This window comes from Malaclemys terrapin, chromosome 8 (assembly GCF_027887155.1).
Source record: "Malaclemys terrapin pileata isolate rMalTer1 chromosome 8, rMalTer1.hap1, whole genome shotgun sequence".
Classification (NCBI taxonomy): Eukaryota; Metazoa; Chordata; order Testudines; family Emydidae; genus Malaclemys; species Malaclemys terrapin.
In genome coordinates, this window is record NC_071512.1 from 14,209,162 (window position 1) to 14,225,368 (window position 16,207).

Below are 16,207 nucleotides of genomic sequence, written 5' to 3' on the forward strand. Positions count from 1 at the left end.
AAAACGTTTTTCTGACTATTTTAGTCATCTATCAGATCAGTCTACCTTTAAATAGAAACAGTCCGCGCTGTAAGCCAAATCACTGGCCTAAATTGGAGACATTTCATTTAACTCTGCCTAATAGATACATAGGTTTAGAACAAAACAACAGCATGTACCTAATAGCAGGAGAACTCTGGCACATATATTTTTATGTTCACACAATGTCATTTCACCAATATAACGTTCTGAAAAAGAGGACAAAGCACCCTCACTCTGTATTTGCACACCAGCTCCCCCCTCCCCCCCCCCCCCCAAGCAAATGCATTTTCCTATCTGCCGCTGAACTTCATTAACATCTAACCTGGTATCAAGCATCGCGCTATTCACCTTGGAAAGAAGCAAACAACCCCCTCAGCAGCACATCCAAATGCATGCACATCATTCTGAGATTACGTCTTCTGAGAAGTGATATAAAATAATTGACAAAAAAAATTAAGTGATGCCAGACGTTCATTCACTTGCTAGCCATGGAAACTTGCTTTCTTCCGGGCCTGACTTTCACCCTCATAGTAAATGTTGTGCTTAAAAGTAGGCCTGAACCCCCAACCCTCAAACTTTCAATGCATGGACCCCCATCTCTATTTTAGACTTCAGGAATAGCTATCCATGGACTGTGTCAGAAGGGACAAACAGAGGTATACGATAGATGGTGCACACATTTGCGCTAGCTAGAAAGCACAGTGATAAAGCAACAGACTAAGATTCTGATGTTCCTTGCTATAGGAAAGAATTCCCACTAAACCCAGAAAAAAAAAGAGTTGCAATGCCGAGGTTAAAACAAACAAAAGTAACAGCAGCAGCTACCACTAAAGCTTTGTGCTGGATCACTCCCTGGATCAGGTGTTTCATCAAACAATCCACTTCATTTCTTAAGGGAAAAGTGACATAGGAGATTTAGCGAAAACAGGCCAATTTAGCCCTGGCTTAAGTGGGCGGAATGTCAGGATCTTTAACTGGGGCTGTATTTATCTGGATTTGTTATATCCTCCTCAGTTTCTTTATAAATTAGCTCAGACAGGCAGCAGAACCCTGAGATTTGGTTCCTGTTCCTCACCCACTGTGCATTACACACGCGTGCGCACATGTACACACTGAAAGGTAATGGTGCTTGCAACACCATTAAAGGTTTATATTTTATTGACACTTTGGCAGGAGGAGTAGAAAGACATTCAGAGACATGCTGAATTAAATATACATGGTTTTGAACAAATCTTGTATGCTTCCTTTCAAGGGTGATTGAGAGACTGGTGACTTGCTTACAGACAGCCCCCCAACCTGAAGCAAATACCAGCAACTACACACTACATAACAAAAACACTAACCCAGGAACCTGTCCTTGCAACAAACCCCGTTGCCAACTCTGTCCACATATCTATTCAAGGGACACCATCATAGGACCTAACCACATTAGCCACAGCATCAGGGGCTCATTCACCTGCACATCTACCAATGTGATATATGCCAGCATGTGCCAGCAATGCCCCTCTGCCATGTACATTGGCCAAACCGGACAGTCTTTACGCAAAAGAATAAATGGACACAAATCAGACATCAAGAATTGTAACATTCAAAAACCAGTAGGAGAACACTTCAATCTCCCTAGACACTCAATAACAGATTTAAAAGTGGCTATTCTTCAACAACAAAAACTTCAAAAACAGACTTCAACAAGAAACTGCAGAACTGGAATTAATTTGCAAACTGGACACCATCAAATTAGACCTGAATAAAGACTGGGAGTGGATGGGTCACTACAAAAAGTAATTTTCCCTCTGCTGATACTCACACCTTCTTGTCAACTGTTGGAAAGGGGCCATCTCGATTGCATTGGCCTCGTTAGCACTACAAAGGTAATTTTCCCTCCCTTGGTATTCACCCCTTCTTGTCAACTATTGAGAATAGGCCACTTCCACCTTAACCAAATTGGCTCGTTAGCACTGACCCCCCACTTGGTAAGACAACTCCCATCTTTTAATGTGCTGGAATATATATTCTGCTTGCTGTATTTTTCACTCCATGCATCTGCTGAAGTGGGTTTTAGCCCACGAAAGCTTATGCTCAAATAAATTTGTTAGTCTCTAAGGTGCCACAAGGACTCCTCATTGTTTTTGAAGAATACTAGGGTCAACTGGACAGAACAGGATTATTTCTCTTACATGTTCTAGTCTGCTTTCAGGCCACAATTAGTGCTGGAGACATAATGGAAACATCATGGAGAAGTATATTGGAGGCCATATGGAGATGGCACTAATGTATGATGTTCATGCTCCAAGATGGTTAATTCTGATGAGGATTCCTTCTGGGGGTAATGGATAGGAGACAGCATTCTATATTGATATATCTAACACTATCAGCTGGTAATGCCATTGATCACAAGGTGTTGCTGATTCATGTGCAGGAACTATCTGGGGTGTATGGGTTCTCTCTATAGCAGTTCTGTTCATTACTAAATGGCATGGGGACATCAATCCAGAGAGCCCTCTAATCTGAGGCAAATATGTGGTCTGGTTTATCAACACGGTTTCAACCTATATACAAAAGCCACTTGGAGTGACAGCCTAAATTATGATTTTAGGGTTTAGGTTTTATTTGGGCACCCAGAGGTCACCAAGCACAGGCATCTAAAAATTAAAGGCTATTACATGTTCACAATACAGTGAAGAGAAAGAAAAGTCATTTTGGTGGCACTTGTGCATCTACTAACTCATGTGTTTATAGACAACTAGAGCCAGGGAAGGAGGCACCGACTTCCTGAAATGTGAACTATTCTGAGCTTGCATGTGTGTACATTATAAGATAATACACATACTACAGGCTTATGCGGTACTTTGAATACTACTTCCTGTTGTAATTCACACGTTCCAACAATGAATGTATTTTGCTTTTGATTACAATGGGAATTATTATTAAACCTCTGAAAAGTACATCATTGTATTCTGAATATATTATCTACACAAGCTACTGGTTTCGCAATGTGGGGGGAAGAGGGGGAGGAGGTTGCCAGGTAATCATTCTACTCCATAGGTGCAAATTATCCCACATAAAAGTCTCAGTTGAACATGAAGTAAAAGCAAAATGCATCATTTAAAAAAAATTCTCTTTGAAGCTGATACAGTAAAGGCTACATAATGACTACAGAACAGAACCCACGTCTACATTTATTTTTAGAAATAAATGATTAATCCTTCTGAGGGACTGCCCCTTCTGAATGGAATCTTTATGGTTGAATCCCTTAAGCAGTTAGTCTCACATTTGTATTGTGCAAATGAGTTTTTCAAAGGAATATTTCTTAAATACAAGTGATGTTACTACTCAGCGTAAAGTGGAGTAACTGATGCATTAGCAAGGGATTTACAAATGACTGGGATTATTTTCTGTTTTTAATTGACGGAATTTAGCTGATGTAATTTCTTTTTCTTCCAGCAACAGTTCCAGAAAATTGTCATTCCCACCATACCCCAACCATTCTGAGCTTTACTAAGGGCCAAATTCTGCTCTCAGTTGCACGAGTGTAAGTCCACCGTAACTGGATGGTGGATTTACCCTGGTGTAACCGAGCACTGGAAGTGACACAAACATGATTTTCTGGGAGTTAATTTTTCTGGGAGTTACACAAACACGTGATTTTGTAGACACTCTGTTACAGATGTAGCAACAGGAGAGAATGCACCCTGCAAGCACGAAACTGCCATGTACGTTATTTTCCGCTTGTAAAATATGCTATAAAGTAGTCATTTTTAGAACTAAGACAGAATTACAGCAAAATAAAATCAAGTTTCAGCCTCTAACTCATTTGGGCCAGTTTATCCAACAATTCACTGTGACAGAAAGAAAAAAACTGAAGGCAGTATGCGCTCTGAGTGTGTGTTCGCTCAGCAGAATAGAATCATAGAATATCAGGGTTGGAAGGGACCTCAGGAGGTCAGCTAGTCCAACCCCCTGCTCAAAGCAGGACCAATCCCCAGACAGATTTTTACCCCAGTTCCCTAAATGGCCCCCTCAAGGATTGAACTCACAACCCTGGGTTTAGCAAGCCAATGCTCAAACCACTGAGCTATCCAAATACCAAGAACCAAATCCCCTAAAGAAAAGCATTGAGGGGATGGAAAACCCCGTAAGTGTCAACGCAAGTAGTTCCTGACTCATCACTCCAACAGTGGTTGGGGTTGGGAAGGGATCTTCCTCCCCCTGGCACACATCACAGAACAAATCAGAGAGAGAATTTCAGGGGCTATTGTATACTTCATGCTCCCAGCCCCTCGAGCCCCTCCACCTAAGACCTGACATGGAGGAGGAACAGAAGGATGCTATGCAGAGCACCTCAAACTCCTCTAAGAGCCCTTCCTACCTCAGGTTTCAGAGTATGCATCCAAAGAAGTGGGCTGTAGTCCACGAAAGCTTATGCTCTAATAAATTTGTTAGTCTCTAAGGTGCCACAAGTACTCCTGTTCTTCTTCCTACCTCAGTCATCAAACCCACACTCCCTTGACTATGGGGAGAGGTGTTTGCGTTCCATTACATGGAGGTAATTTTCACATGAGGTAACACTGACAGCATATCTGCAGGCTCTGAGGATCTCTCTCTCTATCACCATGGAAACAGTACCCACCCCATGCCTCCTCTCCCAAGCTCACCGAACCCCAGCCTTCCCCACATCACAACATCTGGCTTACTTGCCACCATGACAACCCAATGGAGGAAAGGGCAGCCAGAAATCCATGTAACACTTTCTTCACAGAATGTGCTACACAAAACAAAAAGGCTGCCAAGCGTAATCAGAGTGATGCATGAAAAGATGGCAATCAACCATAGGAAGAATCTCTGATCAGCTGACAAGAGGATTAGAAAACCTAGGCCATCTAAGCAGATACTGTGGAAGCCATTTTAGTACATTGGTTAGATCAGAGATCAGACCGCATAGGTCTAACCTAGGGTCACCAATTCTGGTTGGACGAATTCCTGGAGGTTTCATCACATGACATAATCTTTAATTAGAGATTAATGTTTAATTCCTGGAGAGTCCAGGACAATTCTGGAGGGTTGGCAATCCTAAACCCCTTAACATAATTCATTTGCTATAGCTTTGTTTCAAGTAACATTATCCTAACGAAGAGACAAGACACTGGGAGTGGAACACAGCGAGACACTGCCCCAGAGGCAGCCTGGAGCAGGTCAGAGATTAGATCGCAACCCTTCTTCATAAAACTCATGCTCTCCCAGCATGAGGAAGTGATAATGCAGAGAATACAGGAGGCTGATACATGCACGTATCACAACAAACTTGTGATCTTTACAACAGCCTACAGCACCTGATCTCACAGAACACAAAAGAAGTGCTTGGCCACTGAAAGAGCCCGACCAAGATGGAGGTAACATTACTAAGGGGAACAAAGGGTGACTTCAGTGTTTTGAAGTTGGTTGATTTCACATCTTTTAATTCCTTTTTTTTTTTAAAGTTTAAAGGCATTTTCTAATCAGCAGCAGGGGAGCAGAAGGATCTTTTCACCTACTCAGTTTCTCCCTTGAAAAGGGCCAGATTGTGACCATCCTGCACACCCACAAAGGAGAGTGTAAGGTGCTACTTGTATATCACTGGAGGGTGGAGGACAGCCGCCCCAGAACCACTACAACCTCTCCCATACATGCAGGGGAAGTGGGAGTAGAGCATACACAGGGTATCAGACCGGTGCAGGGAACATTCTCCCTGGAGCATGGGGCAGTTTTCAAAGGCACAAAGGGCAGCTAGGCACCTAAGTCCTCCTGACTTGCAATGGAAGTTAAGTGCCTAACTACCCTCTATGCCTTTGAAAATCTTCTTCCCCTGTGACTTGCTGTATCACAATCTGCTTTCTGGAGCAGCACAATCATGCATTGCCCCATACATGGTGCTTGCAGCACAGGCCAAATTTAGCCCTAACAGACCTTACAGGGACACTGTGAAACTGACTATAAACAATGTGCCATCAATACATAAAACAAACAAACTGAAAAGAAGTAGATGAGACTCTTTCCCCTCTCCCCTCATCTCTTTCTGTTTTCATAATCTTACTTATTAGCTTGACACTATAGAAGGTACATTTTCAGACAGAAATGTGATTTTCAAATTGACATTGTGCCTTTAGCCAAGATCCTTATTTTTGCCCACCTGGAGAGGAATGCAGGACTCCTAGACCCGCAGGGAATTCCAGACTGACTGTCACAGGCCAGGTGTAAAGTAGGACTTGGATGGTGGCAATCTTAATAAAAAGTGTAAACACTTTTGAAACCCTGCAGGGATGCTAATCTGAACGTATTATACTGTTTGTTTCTGCGCTCAAGGGTGAATCCTGACTTAAACAACCAAAGGATACATAACGGATCAGATGATAGTCTCTCTTTATTTTGGTGAGGCATTTTCTATCTGAAATAAGTGTTCAAGAAACAGAAATGTAGTTAGGGCACATTAAAAATATCTTTCATAAAGCTAGCCAAAGTGATCATAGCTGGAGGGCAACTTCAGCATGATTTCTAGAGAGAGCTGAATACATAATAAATCTTGCAAAACTCAAGCTAATTAGTAAGCCAAGAGGTCAGAGACTTTCCCACTCGTATTATAACAAAGAAGGATGGGGAAAAGCCAGAGAGAAAAAGAGAAGAAAAAGCAAGGTTTAATAAAAAATCCTAGATACATTTCTTTTTTTTTTTTTTTTATTAAGTTTATTTTTTTAAAAAAAAGCTTCATCAGAATCTGGTGGGACAAGAAGTTATAAATTGCTTTTTGGCAGAGCTAAAGCCTTCTAAACTCAGGAAGGCTAATCTGTATATAAACTAAAGTTTCTCTGGCATTGTTGGAGGTATTGCCAAATTAAAATCAGATAAGGCTCCTGATCAAGATGAGTTTTAGAATTGGCTTTAATAAGACTTTATTGAAGGGACTTGAAAAATGTTGTAAGCGGACAAGTTTTCTGATACAATATCCTTGGCTGCACAAGCTTTAATTCCAAAAGAGGACACATCAACTTGACTGGCTGATAGCTCAGCTGAGGAGTTATTTTAAATTCTTACTAAAGACTTTTGTTAACCATATTATCCACTAGAACTGGAGTGGCTTTCTAAAGGAATAATAGGTTTGATTCTCTGGGCCCAGGCTGGGCAGACACAAAGCCACCTATTGTTGATGGATGCAGAAAAGGCCTTTGACTGCGTGGAGTGGGGCTTTTTGTTTGCAGCAGACGGTAACCATAAAGGGATTTTTGGCAATAACTATATCAATTGAGTTAAATCACTCTGGATGCTGAAGCCCAAAGCCTGATAACACAAAACCTCCAAACTGTCTGACTCCCACAGGCTCTAAGCTTTCTTAGGCACCTCATAAATCTTTCCCTTAAGGAAGGGCATGCAGAAGAATATTTCCTATCATCTCTATTCTACGAAAAGGAGGGGGAAACAACATAAAGTGGCTTTCCACAACAACACCCCGTTGTTTGTGTTGTTATTGATTACAAATACTGTGAAAATCTATTGAAAGGTTTTGGGGGAACTATTTGGCTATAAGAGGAGCTTTAAAAAGGTCTTTCACACTCTTCATTAACCTTACTCCATCATTCCCTTTCAAAAAAAAAAAAAAGTCACCTGCGTCCAGTCCTGAGAGGTACCCCTCATGACTAGAAATTTGTTTCAGACTTATTCATTTCCATTAATTTCCAAGTTATGATGGGAGAGGGATGGCTATGCAGATGAATTGCTTCCTCTGGCTTCTAGACCATCTTTGTATCATGCTACCCATTCTCATTCCTAGGTTTATTCCAATTCCCTTCATAATTTCAACTGCCAATATTATGTATAAAATAAATAAATAAAATAAAATAAATCTCAGGATACATTTTAAAGCTACTGCAACAGAAGATGGAGGGTTGATAGTGGATACTTGCCTCATCTGCTTTCAGGAAATATTACTCTACAGCCAACCTTAGATCTTTCATATATATTGGAAACTTGACAAATCATTATCAATCAAGCAGTTTGTGCTCCAGAAAGACTCCAAGAAAAAGTATGTTTCCAGAATCGCTGCAAGTGGTCTGGTCCATAAACAAGCAGGGGACACAAAAGTAATTTATTCCCTGTCTCTCCCTATTTGGCAAATTGTGTTCTCCCTCAGATATAGAAACACCTAAAAAGAGCCTCAGGTGGGGAAATGTCTGCAGAGATACTCCCTGCTGTTAGTAGGAGGAGGAATTTGTATGGTATATTTTTAAGTTGGAACAATTCCCACATATTTGTACCCCTATAACAGATGCTTTGACAAGAGCAAAATAAAGCTGACAGGCATTCATGGAACACCACCAAGGACTGGAAAATTATTCTTTAGAGCTCCTGAGATCAAAACAAGATACTGAGAGGTTCTATTGAGCTCAGGCCTGAAGGAACTAAGGGATAGCTAGATGCACAAGAGAACTCGAGTGCACAGAACTGTTCTGTGTAGCATAAGGAAGCTCAATAGCTCTGTCATACACAGAACACAAGAGTGCATCAAACCACAGTTAAACATTATAGGCCTATATTTCTTTACGCTAGGGGGTCAGTCTATAATGAGGTTGAGGACCCATACCTTAAAAGGCTCAAAGTGAGCAACATACTTGAACTATATAGAAAGATGTAGCCTGCTGTTAACCATGAATATCCCATTAACTCCTGAGTTTTTGACTTGTAATAAAAGGAATATTTCATTTGCAGAAAAAGTAAAAATAAACTGAATGATGAGGCAGCTGGTAACATACAATTAAATGCAGCACTGTAGTGCACTATTAGAAATCCAAAAAAAAATTCCATATTTACCCACCTTCTGACCCTGCCTCCAGCATTCAGTAATATAAACAGCACAACTAGGATGTATTGTGAAGGTGACAGTTTAGCAAGATGAATAACAGATTCTGCTTAATTTAATAAGATTTTTTTTTATCTTTTTTTTTTGTTTTGCTTTATTTTTCATACATAGGTTGCATCGGGTTAATCTAATGGCTATTTTAAATAAATAAATAAACAAACAAACACCCTCGATTTTAAATCTGGATGGACTTGTTTTTAATAACAGGAACACAGAAATATAGGAATTGCCAAATTACCAGACTGGATCAGACCAGTGGTCAACCTACTCCAGTATTCTGTCATCAACGGTGACCAGTACCAGATGCTTCAGAATAAGGTTCAAGAAACCCTGCAGTAGTTAGTTATGGTGTAAGTTACCCTAGGGAAAGTTTACTCCTATTCCCCAATAGCAGAGGTTAGCTTATGCCCTACAGCATGTTAAGGGTTAATATCCCTTCCAAAATTCCTAGGGGTATTTCTTTTAACGTATAATTACTATTACAGCTTGGATATTCTTGCTATCCATAAATGTCTAATCCTTTTTGGACTCCTCCTCAGCTTCTGGCCTCAGTGAGATCACAGTGAGTTCCACACGCTAGTTTTGCATTGTGTGAAAATATAATTCCTTTTAGAAGATTTGAATTTGCCTTTTGATTTCATTTAATATCCCCCAGTTCCCACAGTATGAGACAGGGTGAACAGAAGTTCCCAATCTACCTTCTCTGTACCATTCATTGTTTACACATTTATCAGGTCCCCTCTCATTCATCTCAGCTAGCGTTTTCAACGGAGCCTGCGGAAGTTAGACACTGAAATCCCATTGAAGTTCAATGGGAGTTGGGCACCTAACTCTGAAAACCCTAGCACATCTCTTTGGTAAACATGCCAGTCTTTTCAATATCTTTACATATGAGAGCTTATCCATGCCTCGGATCAATCTCAGCACCCATGCCTGGACTCCCTCTATTTCTGCTTTATCCTTTTTGAGATGAGGCGATCTGATCTGCGCTTTGTATTCCAGATGAGGGCAATACCATTGATTTATGCATTGGCATTACTTTACTCTCCATTTAGTCTCCATTCCATATGTAACCTAACATTTTGCTTGCTTTTTAAACCATGTGGCTGCACAGCGAGGTCTTCCCTGAGCTGGCTGCAGTAATGTTCTGCTTTTTTTCCTGTTAATACAGAATGCACTTAGGTATCTCACTAGATGAAATTACTTCCTGAATTACCAAAAAAATCTTTGGTATAAAGCTTGGGTAAAATACGGGTGTTTAAATACATATTAGATCAAAATGTGATAGTGTACATACTTCATACAACTTAAGTGTTCTTAACACAACTCAATTAAGTGTAGTTATGAACTAGCAGGCGAAGCAACTACTTCTCTAAGGAGAAATCTTGCTATATCGCAGTTAAAGAGGAAGACATCAGAATCTTCTTCATGGCTTCTGCTAAAGATTTTACTCCTCCATTTCGTGCAGAACTGGGTCCTCAGATTGAAACCATATTGTACAAACACTGCAAATAGTACTCACACAAGTAATCAGTGTACCAACATTAGCTGCATTCCACATCATTACTCTGATTTCAATAAGACTACTTGTGTAAATAAAGTTGAACATATGTGGGAATGTTTGAAGGATTGGGCCCTAATCTACTAATTTAGGGAGTGCCACATTATCAATCACAAAACTCTGGAACTTCTAATTTAATTAACACTCATTCCTGAAGCATTTCCCATAGTCTGACTTGATTCTGCCTTGCAAGACTCCACACACCCATGGTAAATAAATTTTGGGGGGAAAATATTGCTTTCATTAAAATATTGTAAGTTCAGTAGAATTTGTGCCTCTTCTGGTAAATTTTCATAATTTTGCAAGCATGACTCAAATGCAAAATGTATTCATAGTTCGGGAAGAATGAGTAACTTGCACCAAGTTACCTTGATATCACTCACATGTCAGTTTCTCAGTTCCATACCCTTGCATGACAATTGCTCTTAAATGTTCTATTTAACAGTTGGTTGCAGATTTGTTTTTAAATGCCCCCAGAGCAATAACTGTTGCCTCAAAGAAGCCAATAAGTCCAGACACACAGACCAAGACTTTTTTTCCCCTTTAAATACGTGACCCAATTTTTCAAAAATGAAACGGATGGGTGCTTTAAAAAACTGGGCCTCTTTCTTAGGAACCACAGTAAGGATTTAGGGCTCTGATCCTGTTCCCAGTGAGATCAGTGATGCAAGATAATGCCCTATGTGCCTAATTAAGCATCAATTCTTTAAAATCTCATCCCTAATATTTTAATAAATACTTTGTCCTTCTATAGCACATTCTTTCAAAGTCTCACAGATAAGTTCATCATCACATGCCCTTCTTAGCTAAGAATTATCCCCATTTTACAGATAGGGAAACTGAGGCAGAGAGAAATTAAGCGCCTTGCATAAAGGAAGTCTGTGGCAAAATAATAATAATATTCAGGTCTTATAAAGAGAAGCCAGTGTTTTAACCACAAGACCATCCTCCCTCTCCTTTGAATTTCATATCAACACACAACAAACATTTTGGAGGATCCACTGGAGTTTGAAGTGCTTACCAGCTACTAGTAGGCTGGCCCAGATCATATGAGAAGTTTGGTTTCCTTTCATGAAATATGAGTCTGATTCTGCACTCATGCAGTATTTGGAACTCAGGCAAGGCCTTATTTAAAGTAAAATACCTGTTTCCTACCTTTATGGGTTTAAAGGAATTCTGTGCACAGTCCAAGGGTTGAATGTACTTTCACTTTCCTTTATAAGAATACAACTATTATGCTGATTATTGGCTTTAGCATGGTACTTTACATAGGCCTGATATTCTGAGTTTTATCATTGGAAAATTCAGTTTAGCAAAATATAATATTAACAGAAGGTTAGGAAGACATCTTTTTATTAACATTCCATATAGTGTGTGTCTCCATTTAACTATATTTTAGAAATAAAACTTAAAAACCTGAATATGACCACTAATAGATTCAGCATATAAAAATATCTTAATTGTACTACAGGGAAAAAATGGTAATCTGAAAGACATGTCCAGTTCTGGCACACAATATTCTGTGTTAAAAGGAGAAAAAAAGATGTTGGAGGATGATATACTAATTTTTTCTTCCTTACAACAAACAATCCTCAGATTATCCCCAAGTGTGTGGAACGCAGCTGTTGAGTTATACACCAAATCCTCGGTAGAAGTTTATCATTAAGAAGTGTCTTAGCAGCATGAGAAACAGGTAAGATATACAGTAATTGGCTAGAACAGCCCTTGAGCCCTCTCCCAGTCATGAGAGCTAGGTGCAAGATATTAAAGTGATCTAGAAAACACACACACACACACGCACATTTGTTAAAAAGGAATTTTGGACCATCCAATATGTCGGTAAAAAAAGGAACCACTCAACAGGAAAATGAAATAAAGGTGTTTTAGCAGCTATAAACAAACTTTGTTAAAGGTATATTCCAACATTTACAACATTGGATTCTAGGTTATTTCCAAAAGTTCTCACTGATTTCCTAAGAACATGGAAGATTAATCAGTATGCTGTGAAAATGGCTATGTTGAGAAAATAGTGAGTGTGTTTACCAATTACCACCCCAGATGCTTGCAGTGACAAAGTCTCAACAACCAAAGAAACGTTGATCAACAGATATACCATTCCAGAGGGCAGCCTTAGGGCTACACATTTGGTGTTACATCACGCAATGAAACTCAAAAAGATATTCAAAATATTAAATGAAGAGAGGTTCCAAGTAGCCAATTATGTTATTCATGCCAATAAATGCAAAGAAAGTATCATTTACATTTTAGTTACAAAATCATGATTGTGTTTTAAATTAATAGTTTGCAACTAGACCAAATTTTTGTTACTCCAACTGTGACTGGAAGCTGATCAGTACTACAGAAATCTACTGGGTAGGTAATATTCTGTGTATCTATTACTATTATTATTTTATAGACACCTAAAATACCTTTTTCTAGGTCAACCTTTTAAACTTATTTTTTAAATTTGTATAGGTCATAATATGGGAAAACTGCCGAAAGAGTAGTTCTGGTCCCTGATTTTTAACTTTTCACTGGAGTCGTCATAAAGAACTGCAAACTCAAGTCCTTATACGAGACAAGAGTCCATGGACCTCTAGGGATCTATTTTCTCCAGACAACAACAAAAACCCATAGACCGTTAGGTTTTCAAAAATACAGAGGGGATTACACATACAATGAAATGTTTCAGTTTGACCTGGCTGTAAGAGGTGAAGAGGGAGGAACATTCTTGGGGGGCAAGCGTTTTTTTTTCTTGAAGTGTTGTGTTTGGCACTCTTTGATGGATTCAGTTTTGTTGTGGTTAGATCATGACAGATTTCAGGAGTAACCCTACACTTCTGTTGGCAGCCACACATTTCGCATTTGCTCTTCCCTTTGACTATTTTTTTTAAGGTCGCTCTTGCCAGATAGCAACCGCCGCCCAACTTCAAGAAAGCCAAAAGAATGGCGTGTTTTTTTTTAAAGGGGCTTTAGACGCATCAGAGGCGAAAAAAAAAAGGATGGGGGGGATTTGGGGACAGGGAAAGGGAAGGGAGACGAGACCCCAACCCACGCCGAAAGGAAGAGTCACAACCTGATCAGAGAAAGCAGCTCATCTTGGGGGGCGCTAACCAAGGGGCTACTTCTGCTCTGCAACTTTTTACAAAGAGGACGGCGATGAAAATGAGATTCACTGCAGAGCGACGGGCTCGGAGGGCTGGTAGCCCCAAGGGGCGCCGCAGGAGGAGAACACACCGAGGGCACCTTTACGAGGAAAGCTCTCTGGAGAAACAATGTTGCACGCGTCCTCCTAGTGCATTGCTAAAAGCACATCAGGGGTTTCCGTCTAGCTTATTGTGTGGCCGGAGGAACCCAGGCCAAGAAACCTCTCCACCCCCGGGGCTCTCCTGGGAAAGGGGGTGGGGAGGACGAGGAAGAAGACATGCAAACTACATGTGTGTCAAACGGGGGAGGGGGGTTGCAAGGGGCCCAGGAGCCAACTCAGCAGCGTATCGAATCGTGCACACGAGAGTGCTCAGAGCGCGCACAATCAGAAAGGGAATGAGACCCCCCCAGACCCTCTCCTCTCTGGCCCCTTCCTTGGCGGGGGGCTACAGACAGGCTAAAAGGTAACAAACTGGGCCAAGTTGGTGAGCAGGGGCGAGACAGAGGAAAGGGCTCCCCCCGCCTTACCTGAAGACGCACTCCTCCCTGGAGTCCCGGGCAGGGGAAATCAGCCCGTACTTCTTGCTGAAGAGTTTCTGAAACAGGGTGGGTGGCATTTTGGGGCGCGCTGCTCCCCCAGCCTCCTTCTCTCTCCCTCCACCCAGCAGAGGCGCTGGGGCTGGAGCAGCAAACTCCTCCGGCAGGCAGCTAGTTCCGCGAACCCGACTCCATTTGGTGTCACAGTCATATGACAAAAATTAGTCACTTGGAGCTGCCAGAAGAGGAGGATCGCAGGGAGGCGGGCCCGGGAGGGGTTTCTCCGGCGCCGTGCACAGCTGAGTGGCTGAGGCCCCAGCACCACGTGCTCCGGCAGCCCGGCTGGGGTTTGGTAGGGCAGGGGGAGAGCTGGATGGATCCTGCTAGTGTTTGGCCCCAGCTCCCACTGGCTAAATGGAGAATAAATCTAACCTCGCCTAGAGCACCGAATACAACGCCGGGGGCCGCCCGGATCCCATTGCTACAGCGTTGCAAAAACCTCCAGCCTGCACGTAGCCCCTGTTGGAGCCAGCCAGGATCCCCCCGATTCACCCACATAAATCCAGAACGAGTGTGTAGACATCCCTCTCCCAGCAAAGACCCCTAGGCCCTGTGCGTCTCGGAGCAACGGTGCTTCAAACGTCTAGGACCCGCAGCCGGCTCCCAATTTTTGCTGTTCCCCCCCAAAATAAAATAAAAATAAATCCCCTGCCTCAATAGAGAATAGGCTCCAGGTGCAACAATCGAGCCTCATATACCCCAACGACGCAAAACACTGGGCTCTAGCCTCTGAATTGCCCACCCAATCGTATCAGCACATTAGGAAACATTCCCATTTTCCAGTAGGATCTGGATTATTCTGGTGGACCCAGAGAAACTGCATCTGGACTGCGTGTATTGGTAAAACTGGGGAGGAGGGGCTGCAGCCATCAATACACCAAATCCAGCAGGATGCAGGTGAAACAGAGTCTGTGCAGCTTTCTTCTACCAGGATTTACTGGGGGGCAAAATTTCTTCTTCCACTACTAGAAGTGCCACTTGTTCTCTATTTTGATAGTTAAATTCCTGAGTACTCAGATGCAACAAGAGTGGCTAACTAGGATTTATATTTAGGCAGTGGAATTTATGGAGGGCCAGAACCTGGTAGGATCCGGATGCCAAATTGACATATTTCCAGCATTGCTAGACCTTGCTACATCGTGTGTGTGTGTGTAAGAAAGAGAGAAAAGGTATATATGCTCTTATGTGGTAGAATTACAGTGGTTGGGGCCAGAAATTGGCCAGGTTTAGAACAGTAACTAGACTTATTCTTTATTTAGGCAATGGGAATTGTGGACTTGAGTACAAAAAACAGGAGGCTCGAGGTTGATCCAGCTTTTTATCTTTTCTTCCTTTTGTTCATAGCGAGTTGCTCCTAGAGATTTAAGAGATCCTCCCACAGTGCAGGGAGCTGAATGAAAGCAAAAGTGGTATTGACGCATGTGGGCGGTTTAGACTATGCAATACCAGGGGAAGGAAGGTGAAAGATTTGCATGAAGAGGAAGCTTCACCTTGTAAACAAACATCACAAAATACTACCAACTAGTATTAAAGTGGTAACAACAGATTAATGTATCAGGAAAAAAACAGACTGGGTGGATGAGGTAGTAACTTTTATTGAACCAACTTTTGTTGATGAAATTGAAAAGTTGGTCCAAGAAGAGAGATTATTTCATTCATCTTGTCTCTCTAATATTGTGGGACCAACACAGCTATAACAACACTGTAAACAGGAAGAAAATACAGTTAGAGTAAGTACCCCGTTTAGCCTAAAAACTAGGTTTTACAAAAATCAAAAGGAGCTAGAGGTTTCTGCACAATCGATTAGTAAATACCTCATGAAAACATCTTTAAATAATGTAGAACAACAATTTTTAACCATTTAAATAAAGGACAACAATTTTTGGGTGCATCTTAGGATTCCTCATCAGTGTCTACAATGTAAAACATTGCAGCATTGTACAAATGCAAAACTAGAAAATGAAGTTAACTAAAACCTAATTAAAGTGAAACTCACT

The 16,207-nt window shown here is 41.3% G+C and overlaps 1 protein-coding gene across 2 annotated transcripts in view; it reads right to left on the reverse strand.

Annotated features, from left to right (window-relative positions):
- Window positions 1–14,334, reverse strand: part of FNIP1 (folliculin interacting protein 1) — a 92,286-nt gene extending 77,952 nt beyond the window's left edge. For both annotated transcript variants that reach the window (XM_054038159.1, XM_054038156.1), the window contains exon 1: window positions 14,142–14,334. In XM_054038159.1, coding sequence (XP_053894134.1) covers window positions 14,142–14,230 — 89 coding nt within the window. In that variant the 5' untranslated portion in view covers window positions 14,231–14,334. The remainder of the gene's footprint in view (window positions 1–14,141) is intronic.
- Window positions 14,335–16,207: the final 1,873 nt, after the last annotated feature.